Source organism: Grammomys surdaster, unplaced genomic scaffold, assembly GCF_004785775.1.
Source record: "Grammomys surdaster isolate TR1022 unplaced genomic scaffold, NIH_TR_1.0 129, whole genome shotgun sequence".
In the NCBI taxonomy this organism is placed as follows: Eukaryota; Metazoa; Chordata; class Mammalia; order Rodentia; family Muridae; genus Grammomys; species Grammomys surdaster.
The window spans coordinates 9,132,752-9,159,808 of NW_021604587.1; the positions used below are offsets into that span (position 1 = coordinate 9,132,752).

The window sequence follows — 27,057 nt, forward strand, 5'->3', positions numbered from 1 at the left end:
CAGCAGAGATACTAGCTTATGTTCTTGTACAAAAATGCCACCCATGAATGTGAAGATCTGCAGATGAGTTGAGGTTCAAAGCAGAGTGTCTTAGTCAGGGGTCTTTAGAGTTACAAAAACTTATGGAATGTCTCTATAGATTAAAGAAATGTATTGTAAAAACTTAGCCTGCATTCCAACTAACCCAACAACGGGAATTTATGAAAGGAAAGTCAAAGAATCTAGTAATTTCTCAGTCCCATGAGGCTAGGTGTTTCAGCTAGTCTTCTGGATAAGCTGGAATCCTGAAGAGCTAAGTTCCAACAGAAGTGCTGGCAAGTAAGTGCAAGCAACTGAAGAAGAAGGAAATTGTCCGTCTTTTATTGTCATTGTGTAGGCCTCCAGCATGACCCAGAATAATGGTGTGAACCACCATGCCTGGACCTAAGCTGTTCTTTACTTGGAACTTCCTCTATCCCAGGCTAGCCTTGAACTCAGAGATCTGATTGCTTCTGTCTCCTGGTATTAAAGGCATGTATCACCTTGATGGACTTAAGCTTTTCATGGCCACTATGCTTCAAGATCTGGATCAAAAGCCTGTGTCTTCCAGCTTCAAGATCTAGATCACTGGTGTGCCCTCCATTTCTGGATTGTAGTTCATTCCAGATATAGTCAAGTTGACAACTGGGAATAGCCACTACAATCCTCCCCTTGTCAACTTGACACAAATCATATCTCATGTCCAAATGAAAACAAAAACCAGGTCATAAATATGCCTAATATGATATAAACTATCCTTTGTATAATTACAAATGCATTGTAAATTTAGAATAAGTCAATGTCCCTTGGGAAAAATCTTTTTAGTAACAAAATAAAACAGAAGCACTCATGCCACTTACAATCCTCATTTCTGCATCTGGTTATGTGGTCTTAGGTGGTATTTATAACTACCTTCTACTAGCCATTCTGTATTTCCTCTACCCTCTGCAAGTACCTCAACAAGTCTTTGCTGTTTTTCTGGAGGAGTGACCTATAAGTTTATTCCTAGTGTGTCTGTGCCCTTTGTCATCCATCTTGGAACATTTATTTATAAAGGAAAACATTTAATTGGGACTGGCTTACAGGTTCAGAGTTTCAGTCCATTATCATTATGGTGGGAAGCATGACAGATTTCAAGCAGGCATGGTGCTGGAGGATCTGAGAGTTCTACATCTTGTTCTGAAGGCAAACAGGAGAAGACTGTCTTCCAGGCAGCTAGGAGGAGGGTCTCAAAGTCCACATACAAAGTGACATACTTCCTCCAACAAGGCTATATTTCCTAATAGTGCCACTCCCTGGGCCAAGCATATTCAAACCACCACACAGATCATCTGTTATCTTATCATTTGGCTCATAATAATTGATGGTAGGCAGAAAAAACAAGAGTCATAGTTATGGCTTGAGCCAAGTGCTTTGGGAATTCACAGAATTGGAGCAGGAGAAAGAATCATAACTTGTTGGAAGAATTGGGAAGACTTTATGGAAAAAGAACCATGGAGGTAGTCTTAAGGCAGATGAGATTATGATGGGCAAGAATAAGTCTGGAGATTATAATATGTGACTAGGCTTGTTTGCTAGAAATACAGAGATTGTTTGAGAAGAATGAGTGAGAAAAAAAACAATCTGGTATATCAGGTTGCCCCTTATTCAGAATCCATTTCATACAAAGTCAAAGCCAATTACAAAGGTTTCCCCCAAAACTCTGTATACCCTCATAGGGTACGTGCTTCATACCACCAGTGATGGTGTTTACAATACAATAATGCTCATTCTCACTAAAAAGAACCACAGGTCATTGGGAATTAGCTTATTACATGCTTTGATAAATAGTCTTCAAGATGTGGTTGAGAAAGTTTGTTAACACAAGACAAGGATGCTGACGGAAGTATGGGGCATTAAATAAAAGGTAAGTCTGAAGACAGGATTGGTAGGACTAAGTCACATCCAAAGAATATAGTTATTAGTAATTATAATCTACTCTAGAACCTCTAAATTTCTAAAGCAGCTCAAATGAGACAAGTAACAAATTTTAAAAACATACTTACTAAGGAGAATATATTACATTAATCTCTTTCACAGGAAACAGACTAAAAACTATTTTATAAAGAATTGTAAATTATTGAAGTATTTATTGCCACTCCTTTCTGTGGTCAAACAATTATTGTAACTCTGGGGACAAAATTTAAAGTACAGGCTGCTGTATGCTGCCTATAACATATCATTCAAGACTGAATGAATTACTTCTCTTTCTTGGGCACATTGAGGCTTTATAGATTTTTTGAGTATTTCCTAGGTCTGAAGAGAATTTTCCCCCACTAGGGTCTCTGACAGAAGTCCCTATCATTGCAAAGGCCTGAAGGCCCAATGCCCTTACTTCAGTTCAGAATGATTCCAAAGAGTCTTCTCAATCACTGAGCTCCAAGACTCACTTAGGTAGGCTTATGCTGGGTCTGGACCACCACAATTGTCAATATAAGACTTTTTCACTGCAATGACTGTGACATTGTCACCAATGTCTCTGCCCAAGTGGGAAACTTGAGATTACTTGGCATTCCTTCTAGTATCTTTTTCTACATGCAACCAAGAGTTGATTTTTGTGTAAATATCTTCAAAAGCAGTTCCATTTGTCTTTTACCAACCTCTTCCACAGCTCATGAAAAAGTGAACTGTAGGCCTTCTTCAGTGTCACTTTGCTTTTGTTCTTGAATTCCATCTCTGACATCTATTCAATTCTGAAGTTCATTTCAACTTTCTTTTCTCTGTTTACCTATTCTAGACCAGCCCTGGAGATCCTGTTTACTTCTTTGGCTTTGGTATACATTGGTATGCTGAAGACTCATAGAGGATGCTACAGACTTAACTTGAGAGTGTTTTTTTTTTTTTTCCGGAGATCCATCTTTATATACCTGGCAACCGATTCTTTAAACAAACCTTTGAAATGAAGACTCAGCCACTTTGCACTTTTAAAAAACTTTCTCCTCTATCTTGTATCTCAGTGAATGATGACATATGCACAGCCACCCACATCAAAACCCTGGGTGTAGTCTTTATCTTCTTGTTTCTCCAGAAGATCAACTATCTGTTATGGCAATTTTTCAACATTTCTTGGCTTTATCTCTTATTACCTCCCTGCTGTCACTACCTGGGACCCAGCCTCACAGTCTCATCTAGTTCTGTGTCTTCTTTCTGTAATCCATTTTTCATGATGTTACGAGAATAATCTTTCTAAATCTACAAATCTACATTTTCTGTATCCATCAGTGTTTTCTCATTGTTCTTATAATAAACATTTATGGATTATAAAACAATTATAGTCTGACTCTACTTGCCTTTCACATGGTCTTTGTCCTCATACTCAAGCATTGTTTTTTTTATGTCTTTGTTACTTTATTCAAAAATATGAAATCATATTACAGTACCTATCTCATAAAAGTATATAACTAATCAGTGTATAAATTCAAATAAACAGAATATTTGGCATATGCTAATTCTTTTTTCCTCTTATTTCCAGTGTTTATTTTTTTATTTTATTATTATTTTTTATAATTTATTTTTTCTCAAATTGTAATTCATTCACACAGGGGTTATAAACACAGAAAGGCAGGATGTGGGGAAGGGGATGACACTGGAGTGTGGGTGTTCAGGGGGAATACGGATATCTTCAGAACCGGGTATCGGCTGGGTGAAGGTTCAGGGAACAAGTCACTATGACTCTGCCTATGACTCGCTTGTCCTTATCTAAGTTGGTATTGTCTGCCAAGGCTACCAATTTACAAGATCTATGACTACTCAGGCTTGTAAATTTCTACAAAAGCTGCCTGTTTACATTAGCTTATAGCCATCTGTTTCAATGTTTTTCCACTGAGACCCAATACTTGGTGTTAGTATACATGTATGACAAGCCTATTGCTGATTTTAGGCCTATGGCTGATTTTAGGCCTTCAGTGTGTAAGCAGGGCTGCCCCTGACATCTCCTCCCTTCTCTAAGTATAGAAGGGCTGTGGCAATTCTAAACTTGTGAAGGCGGGGATAGAGGCCTGACCTTCAGTATTTGAAGGAGACCTTGTAATGGCTCCAGTCCCCCTGTTGTTGTCCAGTGATACTCAAGCATTGTAGTTCCTTAATTTATTGACTATCCTCTTATTTCTGTACCATCCTGTATCACTGTCCATTTCTTTAAAGAATATCTGCCCTTTGCCTTACCTCTTATTCTTCTATGTTCGTAATTTAATTTTGTTTATCCCAGGATCCTTTTCTCAGCAACATGTTCAGGTCAGGCACTCTTAAAAGCTCTGCTAGTGCCCTCTACTATTTACCTGACTTCTTATCAGCATCTTTTTTATGGTTTGTTCTTTGAAGGTAGGAGTTATGTCTCTTCTAATAGTCTCCTATTCTTAGATTGTACCCAAAGAGTAATACATCTCTCAACTTAAATCGGAGATACTTCTCTTTGCAGTCCATGGTGATCAACACAAAGAGATAACTAGTCAAGGTACAGAGGATAAGAGGCTGAAGAATGATCCACACTAAATTGAACATCAATATAGGCACTCTCTCCTCTCAAGGCTTAGGGATCATTGGGGAGGAAGGGCCGCAGACAAATAAATAAACAAACATAGCAGGGAGCAACACAGGATATCACAGCATGCACAAGACCCATACAAGATTGAGACAGACCAAATTCCAGCACTGAGAGGGGATGTGGGCATGAAGGCACACTAGTGCTGAGGAACTATTGGCTATTGATAGCTTCTGAAAGATGGAAAGTCAGTTTTCCTTTAGAGTATAGATCTTCTGGCAAATTAATCATGCTAGGTTTCCATGTGTGAAAGACCACACATCCAAGAATATTTGGGCATCACAAATTGCATTTGATAGGTTAAGGGGAAAAAGGCACAAAGATAGGTGTATAAGAAAGGGGTGTAGAAGTGAAAAGAGTTGGTAGAGGCTGGGAATATGATCAAGACATGTATGAATTTCCCAAAGAACTAATTATATATACATATAGGATAGATCTCTGATTATCTTCCCACTTATTTTCTAGCTCAGTACAGAAAAAAAAGCAATACAGATGCTTTACAAATAGCTATGCAAGTTGTTCTAAATGCAGCGACTTGGTCATTACTATGTGTGTCAGTTGGTGTTAATGGCAAATCTAGTGTGTGGAGGTTAGGGTTGCTGCTTGAAATCATTTAATGCACAAGGCTTTCGAAACAGAAGAATCATTCAATGAGTTATGCTAGTAGTGCAAACATTGAGAAATTCTGTCCTACATGAAATTAAAATGTCACATTCCACCAAGGTATATGTTCTTACTTTGGAATAGAGCACAAATGATACTGAATCTATAAAAGCAGAGAAGGGTACCTCCCAGGTGCTCTTGCTTCCACTGCTGGCTTTCTTGTTGGCTCATTCATCATTAAAATGATCTTTTATCATATAGGTTATGGAAATATTGTCTAAGTTAAATGCGATAATGAACAAGAAAGCTTAAATTCTGTACCTGGTAGTTAATAGTACTTCAATAAATGTTAGTACAAAACAAACAAACAAACACCAAGGCCACAAATACATCAGAGATGGCTTTGTAAGTGGAGATGAATGGAATTTACAGCGAGTGATTCTTGGGACATATCCTTGTTTCTAGAGTCTGTGTCTGAACTACTATTTGAGAAGAGGAAGGGGTAGACACACAGAGCCAGGGAGGCAAGCATACTTACCTTTTGTTCTTCTCGCTCTACAGCAGCATTGCATTTTTCTATTCCCCAGTTTCTCATAAAATCTCTGAGATAGCCGAATAGCATTCCAATTCCATATCCCATGTAAGTGAAAACAAAGACATAAAGTGGTGGTTCTGGGTAGGACTCAAAGACAGGCTTATCCTTCACATGTGTCTTCCTATTTTGCTGAAAACACAATGAAAATCCAAGATCAGCAGTTTCTCATTGAAAATCAGGTTAGTTATGTTTTTAAACTTTGGACCTTTAAAATCTAAAGAACTCATTAAAAAGTATTAAAATTTCTTGAAAGATATTGGAATTTGATCATTAAGAAGGACAAACAGCAACATAAGTTTACTTTACAATAATTTGGTGAAAACTTATTGAAATATGGATGCTCTTAAGATTCCAAAATGGAAGTCTATGAATTTTTTCTTAATTGTGAGCTCAAGCTCATTGCCTCACTGAAATCTTTTAAGAACACAACAGCAACAATCAGCACTCTGCACTCATGTGATATAGGGTCCCATGCCAGTATCTCCCTTGAAACACTAACTCTGAACACTGCTATCAATTTTTATGTTTCCCTAAAAAGTTACAAACAAATTCAACAAAAAGGTAGCAGAATCATTTTAGGAAAATCATTTCTTGCTATTTGAGGATGAAAAGAAAAATTCTATTATTTTATCTTTGTATGCGGTATAATTTATTGGTGAAACTAAGTTCAAACAAACAAACAAGTATGAAACAAACAAACAAACAAAAAATCTTTCTCTTTTAGGAATTGATGTCACACTGGAGAGGTGTTTACCATCAAACTGTTTCAATTCTTGTCACATTAATTTGCTCAAACTAGCTTCATCAATATTTGCTCAATTGATTAATAGATAAGATAGTTCATGTAATTTTATTATTATATTACTTCATTGGAAATACACAAATAATTTCTTAACAGATGAGATATTCCTTTATTAAACTCAGCCAAACCACTTAGAAAGGGTTTTCTTTTTTCTTGATGAGAGGGAAAAGAGCATAGCTCTCTTGTGCTTAGTGTGCACAAGGCCCTGGAATGAGCCATTAGTGTTCATGTATACACACACACACACACACACACACACACACACACACACACACACACACGGAGAGAGAGAGAGAGGAGAGAGAGAGAGAGAGAGAGAGAGAAGACATAAAATCAATGAAAAGTTGCTTTCAAGATGAGGTAGCCCATGGAACATGGTACATATTCAATTATGCTACTATATCAGGCCTTAAAAAGGAGAATGGATTTGACAATGAAAAGTAAGGGAAAGCTTCAGGCCTTATTCACTCTATTTATGTAGGAAGCTTAGCTATGAATCCACTCTGAGATGGTAAACACTAATGGAATCCAGAAGGCTAGCGGTAAGGCTATTCTCACTGTCCTACTTACAGTGGAATGCAGGCAGGTTTTGCATATTATAATCAAGAGCTGTCTCTGATGAGCTTGTGAACTTTTTATGAACTTTATGTATATTGCAGCAGTTAAGTGATTTCTGAGCAGAAAAACAAATCACTGCGAATGACCTGGAGTACAAAACTCTGTCAAAGTATTCTGCATTCAGTATAGGAGTTGGTTTTTTTCTTGTGTGTGTGTGTGTATGTGTGTGTGTGTATGTGTGTGTGTGTGTGTGTATGTGTGTGTGTGTGTGCATGTATTCATTTTTCTAATAGTATCATGGGAATTCCATAAATTCTTTGAATAATTAACATAATTGGTAAAAATAAAGAAATACAAATTTATAAAGTGTTTGGAAATTGTATGAACATTAATATGATGTAGTATTTGTTCAAGATAATCAATGACATACTCTCAGAGATCAGTGAAAGTCTCTGGTAGTAAGCCATAACCTATTTCCTCTAACTTCTTCACTCAGAAACTTGAGAAAGTTTCCTTGGGAGTGGGTATGGTTATAATGATGAGGCTTCTCCTTTCTTACCTCAGTTTGAAGCTGGCATGAGGAGATGCCAGTCTGCCAGCTTTCTCATCAAGCTTCAGAGCTGCTTTATAAAGGCTAAATTTCTTGCCAATATGACTAGAGATAGGGAGATGTTTTTCTCCACTGACTATCCACTCTCAGGATGGAGACTGCACTTGGCTTAGCTGAGAGTACTGCAGCCCCAGTTCTCCTTATCCTACCATAGTAGACAAATATGATTTCTATGGTAGAAGAGGAAAGGCAAGCTCTCCAAAGGTTACTACGCCACCCAGAGTTCTGTTCATAAAACACAAAGACACAGGAACTGTTCTGTAGCTGATTATAAAACAATGACTTACTGACTTTACTGAGGATGAGAGTTTAATCATAAAAGCACAAAATTTCAAAGCATTCAATACTTTAAATATTTGACCTTAATTGGAACAGAGAGCAGGGGAATTCAGGACAATTACATATATATTCCTAAAAGAAGAAAAAAAGGATGCTTCCATGATTAGCACCATAGAAGACAGCAGTGGCTCCACAAATTTCAAGTTAAACTGTAGTCAGGAGTCAGTTTTCCAGAGAAGCAGAGAAGTACACAGCCAACAAGAGCCCTTTTAGGATCAGACCAAACCTTAAAGATTGAGTTCAAAAATGTACCCATGAAAGTGATTTTGATTGGGTCTGATTATGGGACAGCTTGTTCCTTATTGGAATAACAGGCAATAAAACAACTGCCTTGTAAGTATGGGGACAAGCAGCTCAGAGTGATGCAGATTGAGGTCAGTAGCTCACCAGAGTGACTAGGAGAGATGACATATAGGAGAGACCTACTGTAACTACTGTCGTTTCTATGCTGATATAAAGGGAGATAGGAGCAGTTTTAGAGCTTTGTGTTCTGAGACCAGAGATCTTATGAAAGTCATTCAAGGAAGCCACTAAAGCAAACAAACTCACAGACACACAAAAATATATACAAACAATGACACACAGAGACATATACACACATACAAAAACATAGATGTATACACAAAGACATTCACAGAGATATTCCCACACAAATTCTTGGTTAGAGGACATAACAATATATTATTGTTGGGATAAAAGCAAGTGACATTCAACATCCTTAGTCATCAGGGAAATGCAAATCAAAACAACCCTGAGATTCCACCTCGCAAAAGTCAGAATGGCTAAGATCAAAAACTCAGGTGACAGCAGATGCTGGCAATGATTTGGAGAAAGAGGAATACTCCTCCATTGTTGGTGGGATTGTAAGCTGATACAACCACTCTGAAAATCAGTCTGGTGGTTCCTCAGAAAATAGAACATATTATTACCTGATGACCCAGCTATATCACTCCTGGGCATATACCCAAAAGATATTCCAACATATAGCAAGGACACATGCTCCACTATTTCATAGCAGCCTTATTCATAATAACCAGAAGCTGGAAATAACCCAGATGTCCTTCAACAGAGGAATGGATACAGAAAATGTGATATATTTATACAATGGAGTACTACTCAGTTATTAAAAGCAATGACTTCCTGAAATTCTTGAAAACTAGAAAATATCATCCTGAGTGAGGTAACCCAATCACAAAAGAACACACATGGTATAAACTCATGGATAAGTGGATATTAGCCCAAAAGCTTGGAATACCCAAGATACAATTCAGAGACCACATGAAGCTCAAGAAGAAGGAAGAACAAAGTGTGGGTACTTTGGCCCTTCTTAGAAGGAGTAACAAAATATTCATGGGAGTAAATACAGAGACAAAATGTGGAGCAGAGACTGAAGGGAAAGCCATCCAGAGACTGCCCCACCTGGGGATCCATCCCATATGCAGTCACCAAATCCTAACACTATTGTGGATGCCAAGAAATGCTTGCTGACAGGAGCCTGGTATAGTGGTCTCCTGAGAGGCTCTGCTAGAACCTGACAAATACAGAGGCAGATGTTCACAGTCAAACATTGGACTGAGCACGGGGTCTCCAATGGAGGGAAGAGTTAGAAAAAGGACTAAAGGAGCAGAAGGGGTTTGCAACCCCATAGGAAGAACAATATCAACCAACCAGAATCCCCAGAGCTCTCAGGGACTAAATCACCAACCATGAAGTACACATGGAGGGACCCATGGCTCCAGCTGCATATGTAGCAGAGGATGACCTTGTATGGCATCAATGAAAGAAGAGGACCTTGGTCCTGTGAAGGTTTGATGACCCAGTGTAGGGGAATTCGAGACCAGGGAGGTAGGAATGGGTAGGTGGGTGGGCGAACACCCTCATAGAAACAAGGGAGGGGGGATGGGATGGGGGTTTCTGGGGGGGGGACCTGGAAAGGGGATAACATTTGAAATGTAAATAAAAAAATGTCCAATAAAATAAAGACTACACACACACACACACACACACACACACACACAGAGCATGTGACTTCATACAGTAATTTAAAATCAGTTCCAAAAAAAAGAGAACAAAGGCAAATGTCACTATAAAAATATGAATATATGTACATATTACAAATATGTTCATTGTGCAGAAAAGGGGGACTGGAGAGATGGTTTAGTGATTAACAGCATTGGCAACTCTTCCAGAGGACCCAGGTTCAATTCCCAGCACCCACATGGCAGCTCACAAAGTTCTGTAACTCCTATTCCAAGGGATATGACAGCCTCATACAGACATAGATGGAGTCAAAACACCAGTGCACATAAAATAAAAGTAAATAAATTTTTACAAAATGCCAAAAAGACACTTTTGTTGAAAGAAATAAAAAGGCATGATAGAGTGTCTCACCAAATAAAAGACTCAAAAATGCAGAATAAGATAGTGGAAATGTTGGGCATGCTAGCACATACCTGTAACCCAGCAACTGGGAGACAGAGGTAGAAGGATCATGAATTCAAGGCTAATGTGGGTAACAAGTGGAGACTCTTTTAGAAGGCTGTGTAGTAACTAATCTAGAAAATTGGCATGGAGACTCTGCAGTATATTTAAATTGGAAATCAAAAGAGTCAGCAAATGTTGTTAGGATTTATACAAACCAAAGCCTCCAAATGCATAGAGATAAAGAAAAATAAAGGGAAATGACGAGGGCCATTTGAAAATAAAATGCGAGTTAGCACTTAAAAAAGAAACAGTTACTTAAACTGAGAGAAAAGAAAGGCGATAAAAAATTCTAGTGAAATATTATTAGAATGTTGGCTGGAAACTCTCCCTATTTTCATGGAGTATGTTGATTACATATTTAGATGCTTATTTCTATCCAAAATAAGGTATAAGGCAAATAGATTCATCAACATCAATGTGATATTAAAAATGTGCATGAGAAAGATGAAGAGCAAGAAAAAGTAACTCATGATGCCCCAGTGACAGAGGTGAGGTAGGCGGCTCTCCCTCAGCACATGTGATGGTGTCCAGAAGGCAATGGATTCTAAATGTAGACAGATTAGTAATTGTGGATCAGAAAAACCCATGACTGAAAAGTGAATGTAAAAATAAAGATGTTACAAGATAAACAATAACTGGGAAAGTTTATGAATAAAAGAAAATGAATGTAAAATTAGAGCATTGTGAAAGAAATAACTTGGAGAATTTATGAATAGAAGAAAGCACTTAGTAAATAACCCGAAGAAAATTCTTCAGTCTAAAAGTCTCAAACAGAAATTCAAATACAGTCATTTCCACCCAGAAGAACAAAGGAAGATTTTTATTATATAATCATTAAAATGTAATTTATACATTTCTCTTTTTTTCTAGCAAATGATTTTAAAAGACATTATACAATATAATATGTGCAAGTTCTGTGTTGATGCTGTTGATGGACACATACTAAATAATGGCATAAAGTACTTAGATATGAATGAAGCTACATTAGAGTAAGGACAGGATACGAGGTGACAGTGAGCACCCACAGAAATTGATGAGTAGAACAAGAAATGGTAAATGGGTATCAACAAAATTACCACTTCTCTGTCCCTCTTGCTCTGTGCATTTATCTGGACATATACATGCATGCCTATATCAATGGTACATATGCATCATTTAGCTTATATATTTTCCTTTAGCCTCTTCAAAAGGACATAGTTATTTAATGCAATAATTATGATACTTTTAAATTTGTAAAATATACTGATGCAATATTAGAGCAATAAAGGCATAGAAAGAAGGAGTAATGTACTGAAAGGACAGTTCTGCAGCTCACTGGGCTTGCATATGTATAAAACTGAAATATATATTGACAATATATATTTATGACATATATTACATACATATAGATGCATATATTTATTTTTGGAGCAGTGTGTCTTGAATCTAGGAACTTATGCACAGCAGGCAAGTGCTCTTCCACACTGCAGCATTGCCAGTTCTGTATATTTATGTTAAGTACCAAAGAAACTACGAAGAAAACTCAAGAATTAAAAAATAAAACCATTAAAGTAATAATATTACACTAGAGCATTCACTGAATCCAAAGCAAGTATTAAAGTTAGACCAAATACAAGACACCCAAAAAGCCAAGCCAAGCCATAGAAAACAGAAAACTTGGCAGTCATCAACCCAATGATAATTTTCACATAGTAAAAATGAATGGAGGAAACAATCCCATCAAGTGGTGGAGTGTCAAGCTGCATAAAAGCAAAGTGAACTCCAGCTATAATTCACTATAAAACACAGAATCACAGTTGGAAATAAACTGCTGGAGTGGAAAGGGTTGTATTGTAAGAACAGCCTCTGCAAGAGCTGTGCTTCTGCTCTCATTGACCTTTGAACTAAAGTGTGCTTGGTAATAGACAAAGTGGTGCTCCTAACTGCTAAGTCGTCTGGGGACACCAGCTCACTCACAAGACTTTCAACCCCAAATTTATCTTTGTCTGGCTTCAGTGAGAGAAGATGAGACTTGAAGTGCCAGGGTGGAGGGATATTCAAGGGGCCCCCCCACCTGATCTGAGGAGAAGGGGAGGGGATGGGGGGAAGGATTGCTGGAGGAGAAGAAGAGGGGGTGACTGGGAAGAGGGCAGTGAGCAGGATGTAAAGTGAATAAGGAAAAATTAAAAATAGAAAGAGAGGTAGTCTTGTCTTGTTGTAGAAAATAATTGTATAGAGGTAAAATTGCAATCCTCTAGGAAACACAACAACAAAAACGTGTTTACTGCTACTAAACCCCACAAATACATGAAAGAAAACTTGACAGAAATGGAATAAGAGCCTATCCTACAACAATAGTAAGAACTTCAGTACTCTACTCATGATAATAGATAAAACAGCAGACATCTGCAGAATTCTCTTCCTCCAAACAGAAAGATACACATTTTCTCAAAAGCATACACAAGCTAGCTATAAAACAAGCCACAATAAATTTAAAGCAATTGGAACCATGCAATAAAATTAAAAATAAATAACAGAAAAAATGAAAAATGTACAATTATGTGGAAATGAAACAACACATTCCAAAATTGGAATGAATCAGAGAAGAAATGAAAGGAAGTTAGAAAACATTTTGAAATTAATAAAAGTGGTTATCAAATATAACCAAGCAGTGCTTTGTGTGAAGTGTATAGCCCTGGTGTTTATGTCCCAAAAGGAACATCTCAGATGAATAGTCTGTCACTTAAGATACTGGAAAAAGTAGAATAAAATAAAGCTAAAGAAAACAAAAATTACAATGAAACTTAAATAAGCAATAAAGAATTTTGTTCTTCAAATGGTTCATGCCTTTAATCCCAGCACTCAGGGGCAGATGGACAGAGGCAGGTGGATCCCTCTGAGTTCCCTGTTCTATAGCATGAGTTCCAGGACAGCTAAACTCTGTTTCCTGCCCCCCCCCATCACCCCCCATATCCTCCACCAAATAGGAAAAATACACTTAACCTTGCTGGACTGAACCAAAGCAAGAATACTCAAATTATTCAAGTTAGAAAGGAACAGGAAACATTACTGCTGATTGTACAGAGAGTGCTATCCTAAGGGGGTGTCATAAGTAAGTATATGCTAACATGTTAGAGCATTTGTGACATGAGTACAATCCAAGGAAGGCTTTATTCTAAAATCTGATTCATAAGGGAAACTTAAGCAGACCCACAACAAATACAAATACTGAATTACTGATTTAAAACTTCTAGAACAGCCCAACCCAGATGATGCCACTGGTGAATTGAATCAAACATGCACCAGGTAATTTATACAAAGGAAATTGCCCCACTTTGAACAGCTGAATATCTGATTGATTCCAAGGCTGTTAGTACTCCCTTCTAAAGTACTGTTGCATGTGAAGTTGATATTGCTGAAGGCATACAAATGACATAGCACTAAGATCATATCAGGGGGTTGGGGTAAGAATGAGAAATGCATGCAGTTCTATTTTACTTGGCAGGGCCTTAAGTGCATCACAATTTAACTTTAAATCGCATTGTTTAATATCCGAATTCCGTTAAGCCATTTGGGAATTTTGGGAGATAAGTAGTTACCTTGACATCTTCCCAGATCTTATGTCTATCCTATATCTAATCAACCTTAGATGAAAAATAATTTTTAAAAGTGCACCTGAGTCCTTCCACCCCCCCACCGGGTCCTTTTGGCTGGGGCAGACACCTAGCTGGTCTGCTCCTATGGAGACACCTTAGCCTGAGCCATCTTCAAGGAGCCACTGAACTCAGAGCAGTGGGTAAGAACCCCCTACCACTCCCTATGCCCCAGAGTTACAACTGGGAGCCATGGGCGCTCAGGACCCATCAACAACCCAGACTCCGCCCCTCTGGAATACCACTTCCCTTCCACCCCCCCCCCCCCCCCCCCACCCCCCGGGCCCTTTTGGCTGGGACAGACACCTAGCTGTAGCTGATCTGCTCTTGTGGAGACAAAGTATCCTGAGCCATCCTAGAGGAACCACTGCTCTCAGAGCAGCAGGACTTCAGGATCCCAGAGGCAGCCTGAGTCCCAGGAGTTCTTCCACACAGGAGCTTAGGATCACAGGATCACAGAGACATCTGGACTCTGGGGAGTTCTGACACAAGCAAGATAACTGGAAAGACAGACTCCAGTCAGACACAGTGAGTGCAGGTAACACTAGAGTTAACCAGAAGGCAAAACGCAAGCACAAGAACATAAGCAACAGAAACCAAAGTTACTTGGCATCATTATAACCCAGATCTCCCACCATAGCAAGCCCTGGACACTCTATCAAACAGGAAAAGTGGGATTCAGATTTAAAATCACTTCTCATGTTGCTGATAGAGGATTTTAAGAAGGACATAAGTAACTCCCTTAACGAAGTACAGGAGAACACAAGTAAACAGGTAGAAGCCCTTAAAGAGGAAACACAAAAATCCCTTAAAGAACTGCAAGAAAGCACAATAAAGAATTAAACAAAACCATCCAGGATCTAAAAATGGAAATAGAAACAATAATGAAATCTCAAAGGGAGACTACCCTGGAGATAGAAAACCTCGGAAAGACATCAGGAGTCACAGACACAAGCATCACCAACGGAATACAAGAGATAGAAGAGAGAATCTCATGTGCAGAAGATACCATGGAAAACATTGACACAACTGTCAAAGACAATGTAAGATGCAAAAAACTCCTAACCAAAAAACATCCAGGAAATCCAGGATACAATGAGAAGACCAAACCTAAGGATAATAGGTATAGATGAGAATGAAGATTCCCAAATTAAAGGGCCAGTAAATATCTTCAACAAAATTATAGAGGAAAACTTCCCTAACCTAAAGAACAAGATACCCATAAACTTACAAGAAGCCTACAGAACTCCAAATAGACTAGACCAGAAAAGAAATACTTCCCATCACATAATAATCAAAACATCAAATACACAAAACAAAGAAAAAATACTAAAAGCAGTAAAGGAAAAAGGTCAAGTAACATATAAAGGCAGACCTATAAGAATTACACCAGACTTCTCGCCAGAGACTATAAAAGCCAGAAGATCCTGGACTGACATCACATAGACCCTAAAAGAACACAAATGCCAGCCCAGACTACTATACCCAGCAAAACTCTCAGTCACTATAGATGGAGAAACCAAGATATTCCATGACAAAACCAAATGTGCACAATATCGTCTCACAAACCCAGCACTTGAAAGGATAATTGATCAAAAACGCCAACACAAGGGAGGAAACTACAACCTAGAAAAAGCAAGGAAGTAATCTTCCAACAACCCCCAAAAGAAGATAGCTACACAAACATAATTCTACCTCTAATAACAAAATTAACAAGAAGCCACAATCACTTTTCCTTACTACTTGTTAACATCAATGGAGTTAATTCTCCAATAAAAAGACATAGACTATCAGACTGGATACACAAACAGGACCCAGAATTTTGCTGCATACAAGAAACACACCTCAGTGACAAAAACAGACACTACCTCAGAGTAAAAGGATGGAAAACAATTTTTCAAGCAAATGGTCCCAAGAAACAAGCTGGAGTAGCCACTCTAATATCAAATAAAATCGACTTTCAACCAAAAGTAATCAAAAAAGATAAGGAAGTACACTTCATATTTATCAAAGGAAAAATCTACCAAAATGAACTCTCATTTCTGAGCATCTATGCTCCAAATTCAAGGGCACCCACATAAATGAAAGAAACTTTACTAAAGCTCAAAACACACATTGCATCTCACACAATAATAGTGGGGGTTTTCAACACTCCACTCTCAGCAATGGACAGATCATAGAAACAGAAACTAAACAGAGACACATTGAAATTAACAGAAGTTATGAACCAAATGGATTTAACAGATATCTATAGAACATTTCATCCTAAAACAAAAGAATATATCTTTTTCTCAGCACATCATGGTACCTTCTCCAAAATAGACCATATAATTGGTCACAAAACAGGCCTCTACAGATACAAAAAGACTGAAATAATCTCTTGCATCCTATCAGATCACCACGGACTAAGTCTGGTCTTTAATAATGACAGAACCAATGGAAAACCCACATGCACGTGGAAACTTAACAATGCTCTACTCAATGATGACTTAGTCAAGGAAGAAATAAAGAAAGAAATTAAAGACTTTTTAGAATTTAATGAAAATGAAGACATATCATACCAAAACTTGTGGGACTCCATAAAGGCAATGCTAAGAGGAAAACTCATAGCTCTAAGTGCCTACAAAAAGAAATTGGAGAGAGCATACACTAACAACTTGACAGCACACCTAAAAGCTCTAGAACAAAAAGGAGCAAATACACCCAAGAGGAGTAGAAGGCAGAAAATAATCAAACTCAGGGCTGAAATCAACCAAATGGAAACAGAAAGAACTATACAAAATATCAACAAAACCAGGAGCTGGTTCTTTGAGAAAATCAACAAGCTAGATAAACCCTTAGCCAGATTAACCAGAGGGCACAGAGACAGTATCCAAATTAATAAAATCAGAATTGAAAAGGGAGACATAACAACAGAAACTGAGGAAATTAAAAAAATCATCAGATCCTACTACAAAGGCCTATACTCAACACAACTGGAAAATCTGGGTGAAATGGACAATTTTCTAGAGAGATATCAGGTACCAAAGTTAAGTCAGGAGCAAATAAACCATCTAAACAGTCCCATAATCCCTAAGGAAATAACAGCAGTCATTAAAAGTCTCTCCACCAAAAAAAAAAAAAAAAAAAAAAAGAAAAAGAAAAAGTCCAGGACTAGATGGTTTTAGTGCAGAATTCTATCAGACCTTGAAGGAAGACCTAATACCAATTCTCTTCAAACTATTCCACAAAATAGAAACAGAAGGAACACTACCCAACTCATTCTATGAAGCTCCAATCACACTCATACCCAAACTTCACAAAGACCCAACAAAGAAAGAAAACTTCAGATCAATCTCCCTTATGAATATCGATGCAAAAATACTCAATAAAAAAAGTTCTAGCAAACTGAATCCAAGAACACATCAAAACAATCATCCATCATAATCAAGTAGGCTTTATCCCAGGAATGCAAGGATGGTTCAATATTCGGAAATCCATCAATGTAATCCACTATATAAACAAACTCAAAGGAAAAAAAACCCACATGATCATCTCACTAGATGCTGAGAAAGCATTTGACAAAATTCAAAATCCTTTCATGATGAAAGTCTTGGAAAAATCAGGAATTCAAGGCCCAAATCTAAACATAGTAAAAGCAACATACAGCAAACCAGTAGCCAACATCAAACTAAATGGAGAGAAACTTGAAGCAATCCCACTAAGATCAGGGACTAGACAAGGCTGCCCACTCTCCCCCTACCTATTCAATATAGTACTGGAAGTCCTAGCCAGAGCAATTAGACAACAAAAAGAAGTCAAAGGGATACAAATAGAAAGGAAGAAGTCAAAGTATCACTATTTGCAGATGATATGATAGTATACTTAAGTGACCCCAAAACTTCCACCAGAGAAGTCCTAAACCTGATAAACAACTTCAGCAAAGTGGCTGGTTATAAAATCACCTCAAACAAATCAGTAGCCTTCCTCTACGGAAAGATGTGTAGGCTGAGAAAGAAATTAGGGAAATGACACCCTTCACAATAGTCACAAATAATATAAAATACCTTGGAGTGAATCTAACCAAGCAAATGAAAGACCTGTATGACAAGAACCTCAAGTCTCTGAAGAAAGAAATTGAAGAGGATCTCAGAAGATGGAAAGATCTCCCATGCTCATGAATTGCCAGTATAAATATAGTAAAAATGGCCATCTTGCCAAAAGCAATCACAGATTCAATGCAATCTCCATTAAAATCCCAACCCAATTCTTCACAGAGTTAGAAAGAGAAATTCTCAAACTCATTTGGAATAACAAAAAACCCAGGATAGCGAAAACTATTCTCAACAATGAAAGAACTTCTGGAGGAATCACCATCCCTGACCTCAAGCTGTACTACAGAGCAATAGTGATAAAAACTGCATGGTATTGGTACAGAGACAGGCAGGAAGATCAATGGAATAGAATTGAAGACTCAGAAATGAACCCACACACCTGTGGTCACTTAATCTTTGACAAAGGAGCTAAGACTGTCCAGTGGAAAAAGGACAGCATTTTCAACAAATGGTGCTGGTTCAACTGGAGGACAACATGTAGAAGAATGCAAATCGATCCATTCTTATCTCCTTGAACAAAACTCAAGTCTAAGTGGATAAAGGACCTCCACATAAAACCAGATACACTGAAACTAATAGAAGAGAAGGTGAGGAAAAACCTTGAATACTTAGGCACAGGGGAAAAGTTCCTGAATAGAACACCAATGGCTTATGCTCTAAGATCAAGAATTGACAAATTGGACCTCATAAAATTGCAAAGTTTCTGTAAGGCAAAGGACACTGTCAATAGGACAGAATGGCAACCAACAGATTGGGAAAAGATCTTTACTAATCCTACATCTGATAGAGGGCTAATATCCAATATATACAAAGAACTCAAGAAATTAGACTCCAGACAACCAAATAACTCTATTAAAAAATTGGGTATAGAGCTAAACAAAGAATTCTCAACTGAGGAAACTCGAATGTCTGAAAAGCTCCTAAAAATGTTCAACACCGTTAGTCATCAGGGAAATGCAAATCAAAACAACCCTGAGATTCCACCTCACACTAGTCAGAATGGCTAAGATTAAAAACTCAGGTGATAGTAGATGCTGTCAAGGATTTGGAGAAAGAGGAACAGTCTTCCATTATTGATGGGATTGCAAACTGGTACAACCACTTTGGAAATCAGTCTGATGGTTCCTCAGAAAATTGGACATAGCATTACCTAAGGATCTAGCTATACCACTCCTGGGCATATACCCAGAAGATGCTCTAACATGTAGCAAGGACATACACTCCACTATGTTCATAGTAGCCTTATTTATAATAGCTAGAATCTGGAAATAACCCAGATGTTCTTGAACAGAGGAATGGATACAAAAAATGTGGTACATTTACACAATGGAATGTTACTCAGCTATTAAAAACAATGAATTCGAGAAATTCTTAGCTAAATGGATGGAACTAGAAAATATCATCCTGAGTGAGGTAATCCAATCACAAAAGAACACACATGGTATTCACTCACTGATTATTGGATATTAGCCCAGAAGCTTGAAATACCCAAGATTCAACTTACAGACCACATGAAGCTCACGAAGAAAGAAGACCAAAGTGTGGGTGCTTCGGTCCTTCTTAGAAGGAGTAACAAAATACTCAAGGGAGTAAATATGGAGACAAAGTGTAGGACAGAAACTGAAGGAGGGGTCGTCTGGAGATCATTCCACATGGATATCCATCCCATGTGTAGTCAACAAAGGTAGACGCTGATGTGGATGTCAGGAAGTGCATGCTGACAGGAGCCTGATATAACTGTCTCCTTAGGGCTCTGTAAGAGTCTGACATTCAGAGACAAACACACACAGCTAACCATTGAACTGATCAAGGGATTCTCAATGGAAGAGTTAGAGTGAAGACTGTAGGAGCTGAAAGGTTTTGTGGCCTCATGAGGAACAACAATACCAACCAACCAGAGCCCCCTGGGTCTAAACCACCAGCCTGGGAGCACTTAGGGAAGAGGGATCCATGGCTCCAGCTGTATATGTAAGGGAGGATGGCCCTGTCAGGTATATGTGGGGGAAGAGATTCTTGGTCCCATGAAGGCTGGACTCCGTGTGTGGGGGAATTCGAGGGTGGGGAGGTTGGAGGGGAGTTAGGTAGGGGCACATCCACAGAGAAGCAGGAGGAGTGGTGATGGGATAGGGGGTTCCTAGGCAGGGTGGGGATAGGGTAAGGGGATCACATCTGAAATGTAAGTGAAACATCCAATTAAAAAAAAAAAGAAAAAAAAAGTGGACCTAAACTGAGCATGCACAGACATCATTTTTTTTGTCAGTATTCTCAAAACAATACAACATGACAAGTATTTACATAGCCTTTATTATTAATAGATATAATAATTAATCTAAAGTGATATAAATAATTGGAGAACATGTATAGACTACATAAAATAGCACAGCATTTTGCATGTTGTCAGTAAAGAGGCTTGAGTATTGTAGAGTTTGGTATCTTTGGTCCTGGAAATAATCCAATATGGCTACTAAGCAATGAATGTATGTAGACCATAGCATTGTGTTATGTACTTTACAGATAAAACAATTTAGAAATACTTTATTTATCCTCATGTTTCAGACTAACTAGTCATTCATAAATAAGAGAGTTGTTAAACCCTCTATTTTCTACCTCTTTTTAAAAATAGAACACAGAAATTCAATTGTTTTATAAATTAATTTTTTGAAATAGCTTTTTTATACAATATATTCTAATTACTGTTTCCCTCCCCCAACTCCTCCTAGATTCCCTCTGTATGTACTAGAAGTAAGAGGGTAGAAAAGAGAATTTTAGTAAATGCTCTTTTAAGTAAAAGCAAACAAAATGTGACTCAATATTCTGGGTTGTATAATTGGAATAAAAATAAGATTGGAAAAGCAGATGAGATACAAATCAACTCTGTAGTTCATCATAGTTTATAAATATTAATTTCATAATGATTACTGAGCTTTTATGATGTTTTAAGATACTAGGATAACCTAACTAAAAAGAGTTCCATGAATTTTCTATCCTGTCTATTTTAACTAGATGAAAGTTTATTGAGATGTGTAGACTTTGGGTCTGGTTGATTTTGGTGTGTGATGTTTATTTTATATTCAAGTTATATTTTAAAAATAAAATTTACTTTAAAATCTACATTTACTTAAAATAAAGAATAACACTTGTTATCTCTGATAAAATATTTAGAAATAGTTTACTACTATTGTCAGTGTGGTAAAGACTATTCACTTTCTTTTCCACCTTCTCACAGTGATTTTACATTTTTTATATCTCTTGCAGACAAATATGGCTGAGTTTTCATAAATATAAAGTAGGTAGAAAAATCAAAGTGTCATTTCTTTACCTAGTCTATACAACATTCCTTATTGTATCTTTATTTTAATCTTACTAGCCAAGGTCACCTCTGAAGACATATTTTAAAATTGCCGAACATTTGCAATTTTTTAATTTGATAGTTTATTCATTTACATTTCATATGTTATCCCCTTTCCCCATTCCTCCCTCCCTATTAGTCTCCTATCTCATCCCTCCTCCTCCTTTTTTGCTTTTATGCTGTTTAAATTGCATGTAAGTATTAAGGTCAATTCTAGGTTGAGGAACTAGCAATACAATAGATGCAAATAGTCAAGGAACAAGGACGACTATAAACCCAGATAGTCAAAGAACACAATAACAGAGTCTGGTGATCACCCCTGCGATCACTATTTCTAAGGGCTTATTAGGATGACCAAAATATCTGAGCCAACTTCCCTGTCCTAGGCCAAAGTTATTTTCATGCCTGAAGCCTACTTCTTTGTTCTACCTTAAGATTTAGATTCCTACCTGCAATTACTTCTTTGTTCTAGCCTAAGACTTACATTCCTACCTGAAATTTCTTCTTTGTTCTAGCTTAGGATTTAGATTTCTGCCTGCAATTACTTCTTTGTTCTGGCCTAGGATTTAGATTTCTGCCTGTAATTACTTCTTTGTTCTAGCCTAAGATTTAGATTTCTGCCTGTAATTGCTTCTTTGTTCTAGCCTGAGATTTAGATTCTTGCCTGAAATTTCTTCACTGTTCTAGCCTAGGATTTAGATTTCTGCCTGAAATTACTTCTTTGTTCCAGCCTAATGACAGATACTTGCCTGCAGTCCATTTCCTTGTCCTTGACCTATGTCAGATTCCTTCCAAGCAACCCATTTCCTTGTCCTTGGCCAATGTCAGATTCCTGCCAGACATCCCCAAAAGCTCTCCACCTCTCCCCCTTTTTATTGCATAAACCAGACTGAACCTGTCTTAAGAAACTGGATGGAGTAGTTGAGTCTTTTACATTTCAGATGTTATCCCCAGATGAGTGAGGAATCAATTTTCAATGATTGTACCATTGAGATTTGGTGGCTTATATACTAAGAAGTTCAATATCATTGTAAGATGTACAAACAAGACAAATGTCATTGAAATTCTTTTATTTCATGGCTAAGGTAAAAATTCAGATACTGGGCATGGCTAGCTCATGTAAATTCCTAGGTTCAAATCCTGCTATCCTTCAAAAATTCATTTTGATTTTTAAAAATTAAACATAAAAGTTTAAAATACTAAAATGATGGTAACTGTAGTTCATTAATTCTCCTTGCTTTCTTCTCATGAAGCATGCATAAAATTTAATTTATTAATTAACAAAATTTCACTTGGGTTTATGGTTAGAAAGTTTCAGAAGTTGGGCAGTGGTGGCTTATGCCTTTAATGCTTTTAATACTAGCACTAAGGAGGCAAAGGCAGACAGATCTCCAGGAGTTCCAGGTCAGCCTTGTCTACAGAGTAAGTTCCAGACAGCCAAGGGTATGCAGAGAAACCTTGTCTGAAAAGAATAAAAAATAAAAATTTAAAAAAAGGAAAAGAAGTGTTCAGAAGTTTAAGAATCAAGTTATCCTGTCAGAGAAACATCTATACCACCAACTATGACCAAAATCTAAAGTTTATTTTTATATAATAGAAGAAGTACAGGGCTTTTGGTTTCCATCTGCGCCTGGGAGCTGATCCTGAGCCATAGCTCTCTGGAATCTAATCCCACCCTGAGATAACTTGTCCCCCAGGAGTAGTGATACACCTAAGCTCACAGGTGAGACCACCACTACTGCCCCAATACCAGGCCCAATTGCGACACACCCGGGGCCTTGTGGACTCAGGAACCACAGTGCACCTGTGGACACAATCCTTCTGGTTTCGATCTGTGCCTGAGAGATGACCCTATGTCACAATTCTCCCCACTCCAAACGTGCCAGGAGAAAGGTTGTCCCCCAGGAGTGCTGACACATCTAAGATCACAAGCTCGTAGGCTTACAGGAGGAACAAGTTACACAGAGTCAGCAAGACCAGCTCACACCAGAAATAATCAGATGGCAAGAGGCCAACACAAGAACATAAGCAAGAGAAACTAAGGCTACTTGACATCAGAACCCAGTTCTCCCACCACAGCAAGCCCTGGATACACCAACATACCTGAAAAGCAAGATTATAAACTAAAATCACATCTCATGATGCTGATAGAGGACTCTAAGAAGGACATAAATACCTCCATTAAGGAAATAAAGGAGAACACAGGTAAACAGGTAGAAGTCCTTAAAGAGGAAACACATAAATCCCTTAGATAAATACAGGAAAAACACAACCGAACAGGTGAAGGAATTGGACAAAAACCATCCAGGATCTAAATATTGAAATAGAAACAATAAATAAATCACAAAAGGAGACAAACGTAGAGATGGAAAACCTAGGAAAGTGATCAGAAGTCATAGACGTAAGCATTACCAACGGAATACAAGAGATAGAAGAGAGAATGTCAGGTGTAGAAGATACCATAAAAAAACATTGACACAACAATCAAAGAATATGCAAATTGCAAAAACTCCTAACCCAAAATATACAGGAAATCTAAAACACAATGAAAGGACCAAACCTAAGGATAATAAGTATAGAAGAGAGTGAAGATTCCCAACTCAAAGGCCCAGTAACAACAAAATTATAGAAGAAAACTTCCTTAACCTAAAGAAAAAGATGCCCATAAGCATACAAGAAGCATACAGAATCCCAAATAGATTAAACTGGAAAAGAAATTCCTCTTGTCACAGAATAATCAAAACATCAAATGCACAGAACAAAGAAAGAATATTAAAAGTAGTAAAGGAAAAAGATCAAGTAACATATAAAGGCAGACCTATCAGAATTACACCAGACTTCTCAACAGACACTCTGAAAGTCAGAAGATCTTGGGGATATGTCAGCCCAGGCTACTCTACCCAGCAAAATTCTCAAGTACCATAGATGGAGAAACCAAGATATTCCATGACAAAACCAAATTTACACAATATCTTTCCACAAATCCAGCCCTATAAAGGATAATATATGGAAAACTCCAACACAAGGAGGGAAAATATATTAAAAAAAAAGCAAGAAAATACTTACAACAAACCCAAAATAAGATAGCCACACAAACATAATTCCACCTCTAACAACAAAAATAACAGGAAGCAACAATCACTTTTCCTTACTACTTCTTAACATCAGTGGACTCAGTTCCCTAATAAAAAGACATAGACTATCAGACTGGATATGAAAACAGGACCCAACATTTTGCTGCATATAGGAAATGCACCTCAGTGACAAAGACAGACACTACCCCAAAGTAAAAGGCTGGAAGAAAAATTTCCAAGCAAGTGGTCCCAGGAAACAAGCTGGAGTAGCCATTCTAATATCGAATAAAATTGACTTTAAACCAAAAGTTATCAAAAAAGATGCAGAAGGTCACTTCATACTCAACAAAGGAAAAATCTAAGATGAATTCTCAATTTTGAGCATCTGTACCCCAAATGAAAGGGTACTCATATTTGTAAAAGAAATGTTACCAAAGCTCAAAGCACACATTGGACCTCACACAAATAACAGTGGGAGGCTTCAACACTCCATTGTCACTAATGGACAGATCATTGAAACAGAAACTAAACAGAGACATAGTGAAACTAACAGAAGTTATGAACCAAATGGATTTAACAGATATCTATAGAATATTTCATCCTAAAACAAAAGAATATACCTTTGTCTCAGCACCTCATGGTAGCTTCTCCAAAACTGACCATATAACTGGTCACAAAACAAACCTCAACCAATACAAGAAGATTGAAATAATCCCACGCATCCTATCAGATCACCATGGACTAAGGCTGGTCTTCAATAACAGCAAAACCAACAGAAAACCCACATATATGTTGAAGTGAAATAACTCTCTACTCAATGATAACTTGGTCAGAGAAGAAATAAAAAAAAGAAATTAAATTAATTAAGAATTCTTTTTAGAATTTAATGAAAATGAAGGCACAACATACCCAAACTTATGGGACACAATGAAAGCAATGCTAGGAAGAAAACTCATAGCTCTGAGTGACTCCATAAAGAAATTAGAGCAAGTTTCCATCTGCAGCCAGAAGTTAACCCTGTGGTACAGCTATTAGTACCCAAATCTCATCCAGAAGGAGGTGGTCTACAAGGAGTGCTATCACTCGTAAGTGAGACCAACACTTTTGCTCCAATAACTGGCCAAAGAGGGACCTGATAGGAGACCACAGGGCACAGGAACCTTGGAGCACTCAGGGACAGGATCCTTCTGGTTTCCACCAGTGCTAACCCTGTGACACAGCTCTCTACACCCAAATCCTGCCCAGAGAAGTGGTCTACCAGGAATGCTGACACACCTAAGATCAAAGGAGGGATATGCTTCAATCAGAGACTCTCCTTTGTGCCCCATCTCTGTTCAACTCTGCTTCCTTCCTTGTAACCCCTTCAACTTCCTTGGAAGTATCTCCTGTATTTGATAACACTTTCCCCTATCTTAGGATCTCTTTTCACTCTTTCATCCTTCCCCTTCTCATTTTATGATATCAGTTGTGAAACAAAGTATTTTGTTTGTTTGTTTTAGAAAAGGAACTTCCTAGAACTTCCCAGGAAGAACCTTGAATTGAATATCAAGAGACCAGAACTCATTTTGGTGGTAATGGAAGGCAATGGCAGCTTGGTTACATGGCTGTTTCTCCATTTTAGAAGATAAAAGATGGATGGAATTGTGAGGATTTCTAAGCTCAGAATACCTTTCAGTAGCTGGTATGTTTTAAAAAACAAAAATAAAAGTATCTGTTGATCCCATTGGGATTATGGATCTAAAAAAAATTGATATTTATCCAGTTCAAAATCAACAGGTGAGCCCCCTCTTCTACCTGAACAAATGATAATCTGTATATTGGTTTCCATGTTACAGATTAGTTCCCATGTTAGAGATTGTTTCCCGTGTTAAGAAGTTGAAAGCATCCAATCAAATGGTTTTAGGAAAAATCTATTAAAATTAATCAAAAGACAGTCTAGGTCAAACTCTCTGAAAGATATATATTATATATTTGTAAATTTTACCTTAAATATTGAAGTCTAGTTAGTGGCATGCATGCTGAGTGGTTTAGGGTCACTGTATAATTGCTCTACAACTTCTTTAAAATACATAAAATATATGGATTGATGAATGAGTAGAAGGAGAGATAATGAGTAGATATTCAACAGAATACAGCAAAATACCAGTTTTAGAATATAAGTGATAGATATCTGAGAATTTTTTGTATAATATTTTTTTAAAAAAATCTGTAAAAGTGAGGGACAGAAACTGAAGGAGGGGCCATTTGAAGACCTTTCCACCTGAGTATCCATCCCATGTGCAGTCACCAAAGGTAGATGCTGATGTGGAAGTCAGGAAGT

At 37.6% G+C, this 27,057-nt stretch overlaps 1 protein-coding gene across 1 annotated transcript in view; it reads right to left on the reverse strand.

Moving 5' to 3' along the window:
• Window positions 1-27,057, reverse strand: part of Sptlc3 (serine palmitoyltransferase long chain base subunit 3) — a 112,915-nt gene that overhangs the window by 80,320 nt on the left and 5,538 nt on the right. Inside the window, exon 2 of the mRNA XM_028756838.1 lies at window positions 5,739-5,924. Coding sequence (XP_028612671.1) covers window positions 5,739-5,924 — 186 coding nt within the window. The remainder of the gene's footprint in view (window positions 1-5,738; window positions 5,925-27,057) is intronic.